At 42.0% G+C, this 18,445-nt stretch overlaps 1 protein-coding gene across 1 annotated transcript; it reads right to left on the bottom strand.

The window, feature by feature from the left end:
* Nucleotides 1-1,094: 1,094 nt before the first annotated feature.
* nol12 (nucleolar protein 12) lies at nt 1,095-18,373 on the bottom strand. Its single transcript, XM_084329428.1, has 6 exons — nt 18,222-18,373; nt 17,868-17,973; nt 15,900-15,948; nt 8,577-8,731; nt 4,789-4,892; nt 1,095-2,068 (listed from the first exon to the last, which is right to left on the bottom strand). Exons 1-6 carry the CDS (start codon nt 18,329-18,331, stop codon nt 1,873-1,875), a joined length of 720 nt encoding a protein of 239 aa, XP_084185554.1. The 5' UTR covers nt 18,332-18,373; the 3' UTR covers nt 1,095-1,872.
* Between the last annotated feature and the right edge of the window lie 72 nt (nt 18,374-18,445).

Here is an 18,445-nt window from a genome sequence, read left to right as displayed (position 1 = left end):
GTACAACGTACAGTTAGGATGAGTCACTAGAATACAAGACACAGACACTAAGCAAAGCCCTTGAGAATACCCGATTAAGAGACTTGTCTCATGGTTCCATGCACATTCTAAGGTGAAACTGTAAAGCTGGGTGACAACTAATCACACAAGAGGATCGTGAAACACAATACTGAGTGCTATCAAATCTCTCCTCAGCATAGCATTACTACTGACCACAAAGTACAAGAGATGGTTTAAGAGACATTTTAGCCATTTAGCATGGAGCTTTAAACACCATTTACAACCATCTTGGTCACACAACCCTTAGATAAAACTAAACACGTGATAAAAACAAGGCTGATTATTTTGATCTGAAAGGTGATAGTGATCAGTATTACCTGAGAGGAGCCCCCCGCTGTCAGCTGCACTGAGAAGATGGCATTAGGAGTCAGAAGATAAGCTGTCCATCAGGTCCCCATCATCAGACACATGCCTCTTCCCCCATGCTCACTATCCCCCTCGGGCTGCTTAACTCTCACACACATCCGATTGGCTGCTCCGACAATGGGTGAAACTGAAGGACATGGGGCGGCCATGATGGCTCTAGGAGTCTAGGTTGACACAGCACAAGGCTGAGAACTAAACACAGGTCTGGAGCCAAAATGGAGCCAGTGGCCTGGTGGTTTGTCCATTGAGGGGGTTGTATTAAATATCATGGGCTTTAGAAAGGGAAATCAAACTCTGGTGCTAGTGACAGCTGGCACGCGCTGGCTCGGGTTAGCTTAAATAAGTAAACGCCAGTGAGGTATGGGAGTAACATACATTAGAACCCCTTGATTATGTAACATAATAGAATAGGTCTTAAAATCTACCAGAAGTAAGGTCAACTGAGTAATACATACAAGAGCAGGGACAGTGCTTCTTTGGCTATATCAAGGCCATAACATGTGTTACAAGGGGAACACAGACACAAAGATTCATTTCCTGATGCTCTAAAAAGGATGTTGGCCGGGGTGTCAGGTTTCCTATGAAACAATAGAATAGGCTCCACAAACACAATGTTCTGCATAGAAACACAATGAGGATTGGTTTTGTGTAAACATTTGACTAGGAGGTCACTTATTAATACATTTATTTTTCTTTTAATAATCAGTCTAGGTAATTACACAATGTATACATTTGCATGACATAACATTAAAAAAAAAAAAAAAAACAGTTCAGTGGTGACAAAATGTACAAATTTGACCAGATCCTAGAGAGACAGGTCCTACACCCTGGGCTGTAAGAGACAGATTTTTACACCCTAGTTTGGTGTTTGGATGGGCAGTTTTAAGCTAAGCAGAAATTCAGAAGTTTCCATGTCAGTTTGCTTGCGTAATTCGTTTTACCATAGATAGATTTGTGTAGCTCAATGGGTTGAGTGTGACATCAACACTGTCAGGTTTAGGGGGTCACTTTGCCCTGGGGCCACTTGTATGTGATTCTGTAGCGCCACTCACTGTGTTAAAGGGGTATTTCACAGAAATGTACTTTTAGGTTGTAATTCTGCAAAAGTAGAAGGAACATAGAAAAACTTGCCGATGTTTAATGTAGGTATATGAACATGACTGGTCAGTGGTCATAGAATCAATGCATTGTCTTCACTTTGGGAACTCATCACTCATAAAACAAGAAAATACTTTTTAGGGACATTTCTAATTTTGTAAATTTGGGTGAAAAAACCCTTAAACTGTACAGTATACTTCCAGCTCATACAAAGCACCAGGCACACTATGAAGTGCATTATGGTCCTGTTATAGGATCCAAACCATCTCCCTCCATCTCAATCCTGGTAATGCACCCTCTTCCCAGTCTGCTGGCATCTCTGTCTCTCCGTTTCTCTCTCTCTCTGCGTTATTCCTGGTAATGCTCCCTCTTCCCAGTCTGCTGGCGTCTCTGTTTCTTGGTGGTCTTCCCGGTCCGCTTCTTCTTCGCCACACCAGACTTCTTGTCTGTCGGACGGCCGCCGCGTTTTCTACCACCTTCCTGCTTACCGCCCTTCCTGCCCTGCCTGGTGTGAGCGTGGAGTGATGCTGTCAGGGAGCAGATCCTACACACAGAGAGAAAGAGAAAGAGAGAGATAGAGAGAGAGAGAGAGAGAGAGAGAGAGAGAGAGAGAGAGAGAGAGAGAGAGAGAGAGAGAGAGAGAGAGAGAGAGACACACACACACACAGAGAGAGATAGGGAGAGAGATAGACAGACAGGCAGGAGAAAGAGAAGCAGGAGAGAGAGGGAGACAGAGAAAGAGGGAAATGGGGAGATAGACAGAGAGAGACAGAGGCAGGAGAAAGACAGAGAGGGAGACAGAGAGATAATGGGAGACAGAGAAAGAGGGAGAGAGAGAGAGAGGGAGACACAGATAAGGAAAGAAGCAGGAGAAAGACAGAGAGAATTTGAGACAGAGCAAGAGAGAGAGAGAGAGAGAGAAAGAAAGACAGAGAGGGGGAGACCAAGTAAGAGGCAGAATGAGAGAGAGGAGAATAAGAGTTACAGGACATCATTAATAACAGTACAAAGCTAAATGTAGGAAATAATGGGCTCCTCGGATCAGTGCAGTGCTTTTGTTTATATTCACATTTCCAACCAAATAGACAGATGTTGTTCTATAGTCGACATGCGGAATAAATGTCCTACCTCATATAACCACTGCAATGTTTATATCCCATCCATATTAACCCTTTCACTGCCACACTACCTAACGGTTAACCCTTTCACTGCGACAATACACATAAGGTTAACCCTTTCACTGCCACACAACAGCAGGTTAACATCAGGTTAACCGTTTCACGGCCACACTACAGAAGGTTAACCCCTTACTATCAATAGTAAAGGGTTAACCTTCTGCGGTGTGGCAGTGAAAGGGTTAAAAGGGGCACATCACCAAAAACAATGCTCGATTTATTTTGCACATAATCTCACACATCCAATTTTTTTTGCACACATTCAATAATTTTTACTGAGTAAATTAGTTTGAATATGGCCACCAGTGATCGGAGACACTGAATCCTTGTGTTTTATAATAATAATAATAATAATAATAATAATAATAATAATAATAATAATAATAATAATAATAATAATAATAGATTCTATTTGTAATGCGCTTTACAGTTGTGGGGCAAATCTCAAAGCGCTACAGTTAAAATAACTTAAAAACTAGCGAGAATAAAGGAAAGAAAGAATATAAAAATAGGCAAGACTAAACATAGAATAACAGAGAAACATAGAATAAATAGAACTGATCAAATAAATTAGTAAAAGAACATCAAATGTGTGGAGCAAAACATTTGATAAAAAGTCAACATTACAGCTCAATCAAATGATAAGGTAGCAGTCCCTATAAGACAAGGGGCTAGATCCACAAATAATGGATTGCACAGTGCTAATTGCACCCTTACTTACAATTCATTATGAATTGAAAATGGGGGACCGCCGTACTGTATTGTACCCATTCTGCAATCTGTTAATACAAATTTCATTCAATCAATCACTACACAGGTGATTGATTGAATGAACATTTTATTAACAGATTGCAGAATGGGTACAATACAGTACGGCTCAATACACACAATTGTTAAGGGGATGCAGACCAGAGAAAGACTTTTGTCTTGTTTACATCAGGGTCCCCCATTTTTTTTTTATTATTATCTTTTCCCCCCTTCTTTTTCTGTTTTTCTCCCCTCCCAATGTTAGTCGTTATGCCAATTCCCAATCCCCTTCCTGGTCGTTGCGCACTCTACCCCCTACCGTCGGTCTGGGAGGGCGGAGACTATCACATGCTTCCTCCGACACATGTGTACCCAGCCCACCACTTCTTTTCACCTGGCAGCGCGGACTCTCACTGGGAGAGTGTAACGTGTGGAAGGTCACACTACCTCCCTCCAGATCCTTCCCTCGCTGCGCAGGCGCCCCGACCGACCTGTAGGAGTCGGTGTTTACAACGCTCCAGGGCCCTTTTCATTCTTGCATGAGGAAGGATAATAACGATAATCTAGCGTTGATTTCAGGATGATTAGATAATTAGGCAAAAAAAGTTATAAAAAAAAATTCCCACTAAAACACTATTATCGCGTCTTTTCCCCGAAGGCTACGGTCCTCTGACTCCGGTCTCCTCTCCATCCCCACCACCAACATGCGGCCTGTTGGTCCCTGAGCCTTCTCTGTGGCCGCACCCACCCTCTGGAACTCACTCCCTCCAAACATCCGTAGTGCTACATCCCTGCACTCCTTCAAATCCCAACTCAAAACCCACCTTTTCACCAAATTTGTAAATGACACTCCCTGATTTCCCCTTTTTTCTTTCGTTTTCTTTCTTTTTTCCTTTCGATTATTATTTTGTTGTTACGTTGTTCCCTGTCCCCCTCCCTTAGCTGTTAAGCACCTTGGGTCTCCTGAAAGGCGCTATATACATTTAAGATATTATTATTATTTTTCCTGGGATTACTAAGAATCACCAAAACTATACTCATATTCAAAACGGTATAAAACGGAAATGTACAGATGAAAAAACAATCTGTTTTGTGCATGTTGACTGGAAGCTACTCACTGACAATCGACGGGTGTATTAGACCCATAGCTATAATATAAGATATAATATAATGGCGTTCTATACAGAAGGTAAACAGCGACCCCTGGCCGTGAATGTGTTAAATGGTGCTGTTGGGGAACATTATACAATAGCAAAATAAACATTTTAAAACAGAGAGCTGAATGGAAAGAGGATTTATGATGGTGGTAATGGTGTGTGGAGAGAGAGAGAGAGAATAGTACTTTTTGTTAAGGATGGGATCATTGGCTTTCTTCGGAACCGTGGTCCATTTATCCGCATCTTCCTCTCCTTCCTCTTCATTTGCACCATCACCCTCTCCATTGACCTACAGGGAGCATAAGAAAGCAGACCTGCTCAGTTCCAGTAGTTTCATTGTAGCTAATGTCTCGATCTTCAATTACTATGTCACCGGGCAGACAACTTAAATTTATTGCAATAGCTGAGTAGGTAATCATTTGTGAATTCCAAAATCGTGACTAGCTTAGTAAGATTCAAGATTGTTTATTGTCATGTGCACTCCTCACTCCTAGTGCACAATAAATATCAGTTCAAACTCAGGAATGATTTTTTATCCAGTTTTTCTCCCATCCCAATTTCGCCTCGCCAATTCAATTCCCCCCCCCCCCCCCCCCCCGTCTCGAACGTTGCTAGACCATGCCTCCCACTGGTCGGCTGCAGTGAGGACCAAGCCTTGCATCACGTGTCCCCTCCGGTACACGAGGAGGCAGATGTCGGGAGGCTCACGCTGCCCCCAATACTTCCTGAGTCGCTGTCCACAACGTCCAATCCCCACCCACCGGCTTTCCCACCCCTAACACTGCCAATTGTGTTAGTATGAACGACCAGCCAAGCCGGTAGCAACGCCGAGAGCTGGGCTCGAACCCAGCGTCTCCTGCGTTAGTGGCGAGCGCCTTGCCCACTGCGACACTTAGCCGCCCTTGTTTTCCATAATTTGTTCATATCAAACTCCAGTATTCATTCCAGGCAATCAAATAATATTCATTGTAATTTCTTCGGCACAACATTAGGTCAGTTCAGTATAAGACTTAGAGGTCCTACAATTTGGAATTCAAAACCCTCCATAATAAAAATGCGCTCATCTATTTCATCACTCAAATCCAAGCTTAAATATACATTGTTAAATGAATAGCTTCAATCTCATAAAACCATTAATATCACTTTATTTTACAGTTTCATGTTAATTTGTTTAGACTAATTATTAATGTTGTTGTTATTATTATTATTATTATTACTTTGATTATTATTATCTTAATATTATCTTATTATGAAAATAGTTTTATGAACTTATTTCACTTTATTTTAGTTTTTGTGTTTTTTTTTATCCAATGATTTAATGAGTTGAGGTCCCGTATAGGCCCATCTGGGTCTCTTGCCTCTACTCAGCACCTTTATATACACTTTCTGTCATGGTCAATGTTTCGATTTTTTACTGTTTTGCTGAAATGATGCAAAATAAATAAATAAAATTTGGGCTGTCAGTTTATCGCGTTAACCCATTCTCCACCACCACTTTGATTCGTCCTAATCCCTTCTCTGCCAGCTCTATTTGTCTATGGATATGTTCACCTACTTTGCAGGGCTATAACTTTTTAAATTGTATTGCTAAATTGACATTACTATGGCCCATTCAACATCGATTAGCTATTGTTCAGGGTGTAGGAACGTTTTACTTTTTCATTCACACATTCATATAAAAATACTGTCTAGAGTATAAATATGTTTTTATCGTTTTCTGCAGTAATTCATAGAACGTGAGATATAGCCATTTATGCATATATTACATCATCAAATGCAGTTTGCTAGCGATTGACGTCAGATAAAAAATTTCAATTGTACAAGGTCCTAAACGTCATGACTCGTCATCTGCTGGTGACCGGAGGGGGGGGGGGGGGGGGGTCGTTTATAATGCAATGACCGACGTTAAATGAATCATGTAGTATGGGTAGGGATGGGTACCTTTCACATTTGAACCGATACCAGTACCTGTGAATCGATACCGGTACCCAACGGTACCCTTTTTCGGTACTTTAGTCTCAGGAAATTTAATTTACCTACCTCAGTCGTAAAAAAATAAAATCCAAACTTCAAATAACTACAATTTCGACAGTTTTCGGCTTGTCATTGCTCCGACTGCTTTGTTGTTGAATCAAGTCAAATCCTAGGTAAGCATATATTGTGCGTGTGAACGTTGACATGAAAAGAAAAAAGTTTAAAAAAAAAAGTAAAATTTTTTTTTTTTTTGTATCTCACTTGATTCGATACTCGGTAGTACCGACGTGTTTCGGTTCGGTACCTCAAAAGTACAGAATTCGATACCCATCCCTAAGTATGGGTGATATGTTGATCATAGCAGTTTGTATGGATAATAATAATCAAACACGCTGAAACTCACCGCAGCTTCCTCTGACCGTTGGGTGATCAGCGTGGAGCAGAAAGATCGCTATTATGGGATGTTGATCTAGACTAACCATTTCCGGGTTGTATAATAATATATATGTCCAAATAACCTTGTTTATTGAGTTATGGCAACCGATCGATTATCCAGTGTGTCAAGATGGAGTCCCGCGAGCGATCGCGAGTGGCGGACGGAATAGGGGGGACACCAAGCACTTCCGGCCCCACTTCCGGTTTGGCGATCGGCCACCAGGTGGCGATATTGAACCGTTGGAGAGTTGAGTGGAGATCCCCAGCACCCGTCAATGATCCGTCAGTGAAATATGAATGTCATGACAGATTTTTGAAATATTGATCTCGATGACGTCGTAATCCGTCATTGGCAGATTAAGCATGGCGAGGAATGACGTCTGAATCAGTCATTGGCGAAAGATGGGTTAATTAGATTAATTAATTACACAGCAAATTATCGCGTTATGAAAGTTTACTCAAAATGTATAGAAAAAAAATCTAAATTTTTTTTTTTTAAATCTCATTCATTCCATAAGAACGTAGAATACACATTTACAGACTTTTTTTTAATATGGTCCATTTGCATGTTTTTGGTATCTGATTCTAGGGACATCTATGGATCGCAGGGAATGTATTCCCAGTGTCAGAAATACTGTGTCTGCTACTAGGCTTGAGTAAATTGTAATGAACCAAATGAAAATATCAATAATTTTTTTTTGTATCTTTGACTGTGAATAACAACCATGCTAAAAATGATCAGACATGAACATCTCCTGCCACTGATCTTGTTCAGTACCTTCTTGAGATCACGTGTACAAAAAATCTAAGGAAATGAATAAAGGGAAGATGATTAAACAGAAGGTTTTCTAGATACAGTACTGAATTCTGCCATCCAGAGTGGACACATGCCATTTGAAATATGATTATAGAATATAGAATATCAGGCCTAAAATGGTTATGCGATTAATTAGATTAATTACAAATCCTGTAATTAATTAGATACATTTTTTTTTATCGCCTGACAGCACTAATAAAAATAAATAAATAAAATCGTTAAACAGACAAGTTTGCCACACAATGAAAATCTTACTTTGCTAGTCCGCCCTTCACACAAAATCATACAATACTTAACTAAAACATATGTAAATACAAGAAAGTGCTAAAAAAGAAGGTAAAAATAGATAAATATAATATATACAAGGCACAGTGAGTAACATTGCACGTTCCAATTCAGTGTTTACAATATAAATGGAGGTGGGTCACCGCAGCAGTTTAAAAAGTGTCTTTAGTCTTTAGTAAATTACAAGCACAAGGGATTACCATCTACACCCATCTGTAACATGAGATAAGATAAGATAAGTTAAGTTAAGATATTTTATTAACCCCGAGCAAAAATGTTGTTGTTGTCAACAGCAAGACCCATCAGTGGTTGAAGAGAATATACCAAGGTAAATAATAATAAAAAAAAAAAAACGAAATAAAATGTTATAGTATGTAATATAATTAAATAAAGAGATGAAAGAGGTAGGTTTATATAGGTGGTATATTGTGCATTGTATTGTAGAGGCTATCTACTCTCTACCTCATTGTTCCTCAGTCCAAGGAAGCTTGCCCCCGTCAAGTCAAGCTCACTGATGGTTGTTACGGTAACGGTGTGGTTGGGGTGGTCATACTGCATAGATTCTGTTGTGTCAGTTATCACGTCTTCAAGCTCATCTTCTTCTTCTTCAATTTCATCTGAGGAGAGAGAGAGGGAGAGAGAGAAGAGTCAGATTTATGGACTCGCCATGCGTTGAGTGCCAATGACAAGTTTTCTCGTCTTTTTCTCGTTTTTGCTTTTATTAGCAATATCCATTCATTTTTCATGCATCCAGCCTGACGTTATCATTGGGAATGGCTCTGAGCTCGAAAAGGGCAAATACCGCCGCCTATCGTCTCCCGGATGGTATTTCACATCATTGGATTGGATTGGGTGGGCATGTGCATCAGAAAAAAAGTCAGGTCCGGGGTTTTCCCTTCTCTGGCATGCAGCTTGATACTATTGCATTGAGTCCCCCCACTGGGAGCAGCGTCGATTATGTGTTTTGGACTATAACGTTGGATCAATAAACGCGATCAATATTTGGAATGGCGATCAGGAATTGGATTAATCTTTTTGCAGAACATCTGATGTGAGGTAAGGACTCTATTTTACCAGTATTGGGTTAATCAGATGTTTTTTTCTCAGCCATCGCAGCGTGTGTGTGTGTGTGTGTGTGTGTGTATGACGTTAGCACTGACCAGGTCATGGATAATAGATTTTTCAGCCCGCTTCTCTAGCGTGCATAAGTACACATATACTATCGATAATCTAGCGTTTATTTGAAAACGATTAATAAATCAGCCAAAAAAATCACGTGTTTTGTGTATTCCACTAAAGAGCTATTATCGTGGAATTTCTCTGGAATTACTAGAACTCTCCAAATCTATACAGTTTTTCAAAACGGTATAAAACGGAAATGTACCAATGAAAAAAACAATCCGTTTCGTACATGTTGACTGCAAGCAAGTCATTGATAAGCGAGGGGTGTTTTAGACCCCAGGGCTCTACGCTAACCTTTTTCCCAAGGAGCACATGTGCTCCTAAATGAAAAAATTTAGGAGCACACAAAAATATTTAGGAGCACAGTGAAAATATTTCAAGTAACAGAGTTTATTTTTTCTTTTCCAAAAGAAATTTATATTTGTACTGTGCGTGCATGTGCAAACGGGAACGGGACACACATCTGTGCAATAGCACATACCACCAAAGTCACTGGCCCACTGTGTGCGTGTGTGTGTATCTGCGTGTGCAAACGGGAATGGGACACAGACATTTGAACTATTAAGTGATTAATGCCTACTGTGGCAAAGTTGTAGCCAACAACTAGGCCTAATAAAAAAGGCAGTGACATTAAACAAAAAGGAGACACTGGCATTACCACCAGGGCCATCAGTAGAGGGGACTGTAAAGGTGCCTTTTCGGTATACTACCTTTGCTAAAACTGTGTTCTCTGTTAAAGGTGGTAACTACTGGAATAGCCTACCAGTTGTGATTAGAGAATGCCCCACATACTCCATGTTCAAGACCTATCTTAAACTGCATCTTAAGGCAAACCAGAACTGTGATAATTTTTAATCTGATTTAGTTTATGTAACTTGTTTCTTGTTTTTATTGTTGTTTTCATCATTGATTGTCACAATGCTTTTACCCTAAGCAGGCTATTTATTTATTGAAAGAGTTTTGCTGTCTCCTGGTGTAAATTAGCTCTTGCTACAACTCTGCATGCATTTTGTATTTTGTACTTGATGTTCATTAACATGTGCTGTCCCTATCAAATAAACTATCAAATCAAACTACTGCTACAAAAGTAACAGTCACTTAACTTTAGCTTTTGCCCCTTGTATGCATAACAATGCCTATGTTTTGGCTAGTGTTGCTCTTCTAGAAAAATAATCCTTTCAGGGTTGCCTATTGAAATACTGTACACCTCCAGTACAGAAACATTGTTTATGAGTTTGCGTGTCAGGTAGACCATTGATTGACAGTCGATTCTGCAAATTACGTCACACTGCTTGCACTCCGGCGCTGCAGCTGGACCCATTGCCCACCTCTGCTGTTGATAACGCTAGAAAGTTAGCACACACACAGATACACACACGCACAGTGGGCCAGTGACTTTGGTGTAGGGGTGTAACAATGCATCGCAATGCATCGATCCTAAGGGGAAAATTCAACTGCATCAATTTGAAAATGTCGCAATTTTAATGTGTACATAATGTGTGTAATGTGTTATGTTGTTATCATGTCCGTTACAGCCAACACAACGGCATACGCTACTGCATCAACGTTATGATTAACAAAGCAAGGCATTCGTTTTGTTGCATTAACGTTATATTACTATTGCTATCGATAAATCTAGGTGTTCTAAAATCTATTGCTATTGGTAAGACTAGAATAAGTTAATTTAATGTTACCGTCTCTGGAAAGTCTCGCATATCGCAATGGCGGACTTTCAGGAAGTAAAAAAGCAAATGAGAGCGTCCGATTGGTCATTTCCTTTATTTCCCTTGAAGTCACGTCACTCTACTGTGATTGGACCGTTGGCTTGAGTGCAATGTGGGACTTGTAGTTTTTTAACGATTTATCAGCGGAGGAAAAAAAAGCACGACTGAGGCTGTAATCTTCACTCGCACACCGTGCGAGTAATTGATTTTTCCGGTTCGCACACACATATTTCTAGGGGCATATGCAAGCAATATGGTCGCACTGTAGAGCCCTGGACCCATAGCCATAATTTAAGATATAGTTTAAGCCTTCGCAAATTTCCCCGACCTCCCATTGACTTCCTTACTGGCACTCTAGCCCATATATGGTCAAAGGGGCGTGGCACTCAATGTGTTAACAGTCCAGAGAAATGTGTACCCTACACTGAGATAACATTATCGCTGGACCCGGAGGGGCTGGCCTGCAATAGCGAATGTCCCTAAAAGTGACCCCATTTTTCAAATACACATGCATGAGCGTTGTGGCCGGGTTGAGCTTAACTAGGCTTGGCTTAACCAGCCTTGTTTTCTTTGGCAGGCAGCAGTGGCCTCAAGTTCAGAGAAGATTAGAAAAGCCGTACTTGTGTCTGGAAGGTCAGTGGTTCGATTCCAGAACAGGCAGGGGAAATGTGGGTGGGGGAATTGAAGGAATAATGTTCTCCCCTGCCTTAACACTTTCAGAGCCGGCCGTGTTTTCCTTTTTACCCCCTTGAATGCCCATCAACCACTTCAATGTTAGCATTAATAACGCCTAATCTATGTTTTAAATTATGGCTATGTGTCTAATCTGCCCGTCGCTTATCAATGACTCATTTTCCAGTCAACATTGTCGAAGCGGATTGTTTTTTTATCGGTTCATTTTCGTTTTATAGCATTTTGAAAAGCCCTCGTTTTCACGGAAAATAAAAAGATTCCGTGATAAACGCCCTGTACTGGAATATTCTAGATCAAGTTCAAGTTCTCAAGTTCTTTAATAGTTGTCATACAGAAGTACAGAATACTTTCATACAAAATGCTTCTTACTGTTACGCTCCAGAGACTGTGCTAGACAAGATAGTATCAAATAACATAATAACATAATATAGCATGAATTTAGAAGAAGAAAATGAGGTCACAGTGTTCGGTATAGACATATGTACAATGTTCTGAGTTACCATATAATATACAATACACAATACTATGCAGTGTACTAATGTACAGTACTATCTAGTGCAAAGCAGAAATGGGATGAGGTACAATTTTAGGTACAATTTACAGTAAGGTGTACGAGTTGTAGTGCAATCCTTCATCCATAAATATAAAGTGTGGGGAGTGGGTGCTACAGTGTGTTTGTTTAAAGTGGGTGTGTGCTATAAAGTGTGTGGAGTGGGTGCTACAGTGTGTTTGTTTAAAGTGAGTGTGTGCGTGTGGATGTGTGTGCTATGTGCGTTTGGTGGTTGTTGTTGTGTAGTGTTCATTCATTGTTCGTTTAGCAGCCTGATGGCCTGGGGATAGAAGCTACTTCTGAGTCTTTCTGTGCTCGCCTTGAGACTCCTGTATCGCTTGCCTGACCGCAGCAGTTCGAAGAGGCAGTTGTTCGGGTGACTGGAGTCTTTAATGATTCTCTTAGCCTTGCCCTTGCAACGCTTGTAGTAAATGTTCTGGAGGGTGGGGAGCCCCCCTCCAATTGTGCGTTCGGCTGACCGTGTCACTCTTTGTAGTCTGCTTTGGTCTTTTGCAGTGCTATTCCCAAACCAGGAGGTGATGTTGCCGGTCAAGATGCTCTCTATTGTACATGAGTAGAAGTTCTTAAGGATCTTCTGGCTGACTTGGAACTTCCTTAGGCGCCTGAGGAAGTAGAGGCGTTGTCGTGCCTTCTTCACCACACTGTTAATGTGTGTGGTCCATGTCAAGTCCTCGGATATGTAGGCTCCGAGGTACTTGAAGCTGTTGACTCTCTCAACCGGTGCCCCGTCGATGCTGAGGGGGCTGTAGTCCTTGACCCCCGACCTCCTGAAGTCCACAATCATCTCCTTTGTTTTGCTGACGTTCAGGGAGAGGCTGTTTTCCTGGCACCATCCCGCCAGGACCTAGACCTCTTCCAGGTAGGCCCTCTCGTCGTTGGCAGAGATCAGGCCCACCACCACTGTGTCGTCAGCAAATTTGACGATTGTATTGCTACTCCGCTGAGCCACACAGTCGTGTGTGTACAGGGAGTAGAGGAGGGGACTCAGAACACAGCCCTGGGGGGCCCCTATGTTGAGGGTGATGGATGAGGAGGTGCAGTTGCCTGCTCTCACCACCTGGGGTCTGCCAGTCAGGAAGTCCAAGACCCACTGGCAGAGGTCATAGCCCAAGCCCAGGTCCCTGAGCTTGGCTATGAGTATGGAGGGGACTATGGTATTGAATGCCGAGCTGTAGTCGATGAATAGCATTCTCACATAGTTCCCCTGCCTCTTGTCCAGGTGTGATGCTGCTGTGTGCAGCACATGGGATATGGCGTCCTCCGTGGACCTGTTGGGGCGGTATGCAAATTGCAGGGGGTCCATGTTGATGGGGAGGGAGGAGCAGATGTAGCCCTTTACTAGCTTCTCAAAGCACTTCATGGCTATGGAGGTGAGAGCTACAGGGCGGTAGTCGTTGAGGCAAGCAGGCTTGGATTTTTTGGGTACAGGGATAATAGTGGACTTCTTCAGGCAGGTGGGGATGACAGCCTGTTCTAAGGACAGGTTAAATATGTCAGTGAATACTGGGGCCAGTTGGTCGGCACAGACTTTTAGGACGCGGCCGGGGATGCCGTCCGGACCTGCTGCCTTCCTGATATTCACTTTTTTAAAGGTCCGCCTCACCTCATGCTCTGTTACCCTGAACACTGCGCCTCCATCAGCAGCCGACCCCCCCCCCCCCCCTTGCCGAGGCTTGTGAGCTGGTGTTGTTATTACCAGCATCAAACCTCGCATAGAAGGTATTGAGGTCGTTTGCTAAGGAGATATCACTGTTCAGTTTGAGGGAGGCGCCTTTGTAGTCTGTCATCGTTTTGAGCCCCTGCCACATAGCTCTAGAGTCAGCTTGTTCAAACTGGAGTTCAATTTTATCCCTGTAGCGCCGTTTGGCCTCTGACACTGTCCTCCTTACGTTGTGTCGCGCCACCTTGTGGTCATTCATGTTGCCTGCCACTAGGCCGTCATTGTATGCTTTGGTGCGCTCTCTCAGAGCTTCCCGGACGGATTTGTCTACCCAGGGTTTTTGATTTGGGTAAACTTTCATTTTGGTAGTGGGGATTGTTTCTTTCACCCTAGTACAGACATAGTCCAGCACTGTCTCCGTGTAGGCATTAATGTTATCTGTGTCGCGGAACACAATCCAGTCTGTGTGGTGAAACACTGACCGGATCGTCTCTTCTGACGTCAGATCCCATTTCTGCACCTCTCGCGAGACTACGGGAGTACTTTTAATTCTCTGTCTGTACTTTGGTGAAAGGAAAATGGATGCGTGATCTGACTTGCCAAAGCCACTATCAGAATGAGCCTTGTAGCCACCTTTAAATTGCGTGTAACAGTGATCTAGGATGTTACCGCCTCTGGTGTTGCAAGTCACATGCTGATAGAAGTCGGGCAATACCTTTCTCAGATTGGCGCTATTGAAATCTCCCAGTACCAAAATGGCGGCGTTAACGTTAGCCACTTGTATTCTATTTACCTCGTCGTGTAGTCTGGAGAGCGCAACCTTGTTGCTGGCTTGCGGTGGAATATACACTCCGACCAGGACGATCGCCGTTAACTCCCTCGGGAGGAAGAAAGGACGACACTTGATGGTTATATATTCCAGTTCTGGGGAGCAGTGGTTGGATAATTCCTTCACGTTCGTTGGATCACTCCAATTTTTGTTAAACATGAAGGCAATACCTCCTCCACGTTGTTTACCGGACTCTGATGATGTCCGATCTTTTCGATGGATAAAGAAGTGATCCGCTGGTTGAATTGCGTGATCTGGAACCTCCGGTGTGAGCCATGTTTGTCATTTTTCGGCCTATTTATGAATCGTTTTCAAATAAACGCTAGATTATCGATAGTATATGTGTACGTATGCACGCTGGTGCCGCGAGCTGAAAATCGATTCTCTTAGTTCCTGATCGCTCGCACAGCCAAACAGCCATATCACACATAGGGGAAAAGCTTATATCTCCGTGAAAACAGGTCTGATTATCCTAAGACTGGTAAAATAGATTCCTTACCTGAGATCAGATGGTATCCAAAAAGATTATTCCAATTCCTGATCGCCATTCCAATAATCAATCCTTTTATTGATCCAATGCTACATACTGTAAAGACATATTACACGCTGTTCTGATGGTCCACAATGACTCCGAGCGGCTCGGGGTACATGCGTGAGAAGTAAAATGTGGATTCCGGAGTTTTTTTTTCTCATCCATTTTCATTGAGTCCATTCCAAAAGGGTGCATTACCATCTGGGAGACGATAGGGGGCGCTTTTTTCGCATCCAAGCGCATGGTGGGGCTGGTTTCCCAACGGTAGACTCGGTTGATGAAATATGAATTCAGATCGCTAATAAAAAAAAATTCACGCTAATTATCGTGCTGGGCATTCAGGGGGCGGGCTGCTAACACGTGTTATGTCGTGGCTGGCATTCAAAGTGTTAATAGCACTAAAGTGCCCTTGAGCAAGGCACTTAACCCCCAACTATTGTGGAGCTGCTCAGTGGCCAATAGTGTCAGACTGTTGTGAATGTGTGAGTGTGTGTAATTGGGCGAGTGTGAAGCAGGGCATTGCTGAGAAAGAGCGTTCCGCGATTCTACCCTGGATAAATAAAGTAAAAAATTCAAACAAGAGAAAACACTCACCTAGAGCATCTGTCCTCTCTTTAAGCATCTCTATGTAATCCTTGTGTCTCTGAAAAGAAATAAAATGACATCATCATTAGCTCCCCCTTGTCCGTTTCCACTGTCCTCATCCGTCTATATCCACTATCCTATACCAACCTTCTAGTCCTGTTACAGAAAAGCTTTAGTCTAGACTCTAGGCTGAGATATTTTGACTGGAGGGCAATGTGGGCGGGCCTAAGACAATCCTTCCTCCAGGCCTGTGGGGGTTGTTACTCCAGTAGCACAAGGAAGCTGGAGAAGGGAACGCCTGGTGGAGCACGCCGGTGATGCAAGAACCTATTAAGAGGGCTGACTCCTCAGAGACTGTTTGATGTTTGATATTTACATCCCTTTAGTATTAGTTTGCATCGCCGCACCTTTGACGTATAAAACTGAATGTCGAGGGATTCCTTAGATGGCCACCTGTGATGTCATCGGGGACATTGAATCCTTGTGTTGTGTTAATTACAGCTCCATGAAATTATATAGATGGAAACAATAGGCAATACCTTGTCTTATAGGTACTGCTATCGTATCATTTAATTGAGGTGTAATTAACACAACACAAGGATTCAATGTCCCCGATGACATCACAGGTGGCCATATCCAACCTAATTTACTGTCAAACTACGGTAAATTAATGTGTGCAAAACTGTTTTGAGTTTTAGATGCAAGTGAGATTATGTGCAAAATAAATCAGCATTGTTTTTTGGTGAAGTGCCCCTCTAAGGCATTCATAGTATTCCATCAGACATCTTAGTAGGCAAACAACATGTGATTGTAATCAAATAATAGGTGATTATCATTAAATGATAACTCTGGCCGATGAGCTGCAACATTGGGCCACATTGGCTGAGCAATATGGAAGTAATCTATATGAAGCCAGGGACTTTCCCTCAATATCAATATACATCATGATATCTGCTCAAGAAGGTGAAGGTTATGTAATCTCATTGAACTGTGTGGTAATGTTAAGTGAGTGTTAAGTAACATTTTAGTCAATGCTATGCTTCTTATTATAAACGTAGACAATTCGAATTATCACGATGTCATGGTTTCACAACGGTATTATGATCCAAATGATAAATGATTGATTGATTGATAACTTTATGAACAGATTGCAGAATGGGTACAGTACAGTACAGCTCAATACATACAATTGTTAAGGGGATGCAGACCAGAGAAAGACTTTCGTCTTGTTTACATCAGGGTCCCCCATTTTCTATTCATCATAACATAATATGACACACACGACATACAGATAGACAGTACTGCTACAGATACATTTATGACATACCAGATTTGCAAATACAGTACTGTTTGTGATACAAAAAGAGTCCAGAAAAGAGAGCATTTGACGTAGAAACTGCACATTGGAGGAGGTTGGGTAGGTGGGGTGGGGGGGGGACTGTACATTGGAGGTGGTTGGGTGGGGGGGGGACACTGTACCACTGTACAAGCAAAACTGTACATTGGAATATTGACGAAACCATACTTGGTCATTTACTGTACATTGGAGGGAGTTGGGTTAGGACATTTACAGGGGCCAGTTTCGAATTGCAGTCTCCCGTAGGTGTTCTTTGAGAGTGGTTTTGAAAGTGGGTAGTGATTCACATTCCTTTACAGCTTTGGGTAGGGCGTTCCACATTGATGTGGCAAAATTGTGAAACGTGTTTAGTCCCTTGTTTGAGCCGAATCTGGGTTTAACATGATTTGTGGAGCTCCCTCTGGTGTTGTGGTCGTGGTATTCACTGACCTTTGGGAAATATTTTGACATGTACATGGGTACCTTAGTGGTGTAGTGTATCTTGTAGACCAGGCCCATTGCAAGTTGCTGTACTCTGTCGTCTACTCTAAGCTCATGATCATATTGAATTATTGGCCAGCCCTAAATGGTAGGTATGACACCTGATGTTGAGAATAAATACTATGATGAATAATACTGACCTGTACTCTGACTCTCTTCTGTTCCTCCTTAATCTTTTTCTGGATCTCCACCACTGCTGCTTTCCTCCTCTCCGTCTTTCTCTTGCGGAAACCTGTCAGATACTCCCTGCAGAGGCAGGCAAGGAGATAATAATACATTACTGTAAGTAGAGTGCAAACTTTGTGCTATATCGCAGTCTGGCCAAAGTCTAATATGTAGTTAATATGTAGATTATTTTAACAATTGTAACACAAAATCTATGTATGGATATGGATATATATGGATATATCTAAGTAACATTGTCGTGGTTCTGCTAATGTTAACTTGATAACGATTGGAGATTGTTGATTCATAAACGGGCTAAGTTAACTTACTGTCGGTCGTTATCGTCAAACGTAACGATGCATTTATTTTCTCTTTTCTTAGATCCCGGCTTGAATTTGCCTTTTGTAGTCTCGTTGTTTAGCTTTTTCATGTTTTTCATGTTTACACGTGAGTTCCATTCACTTCCTCCTCTCCAGCTTTGTGTACTATCCAACCTTGTCCGACTAGAAACGCGCACACTACACCATGGGTTCCCCTCAACTGTATTCAGTCT

The sequence above is a fragment of the Notolepis coatsorum genome (assembly GCF_963971535.1).
Source record: "Notolepis coatsorum genome assembly, chromosome: 14".
In the NCBI taxonomy this organism is placed as follows: domain Eukaryota; kingdom Metazoa; phylum Chordata; class Actinopteri; order Aulopiformes; family Paralepididae; genus Notolepis; species Notolepis coatsorum.
Note: the sequence above shows the minus strand (reverse complement) of the source record. Positions and strands in the feature narration are given on the sequence as shown.

Excerpts from the sequence above, each read along its gene's own strand:
- nol12 (XM_084329428.1), bottom strand. The coding sequence starts at position 18,331 with ATGAAAAACATGAAAAAGCTAAACAACGAGACTACAAAAGGCAAATTC. Across the intron at positions 17,974-18,221 it reads TTTGACGATAACGACCGACA|GGAGTATCTGACAGGTTTCC; the intron begins GTAAGTTAACTT and ends CTGCCTCTGCAG. Across the intron at positions 15,949-17,867 it reads AGAAGAGAGTCAGAGTACAG|AGACACAAGGATTACATAGA; the intron begins GTCAGTATTATT and ends ATTTCTTTTCAG.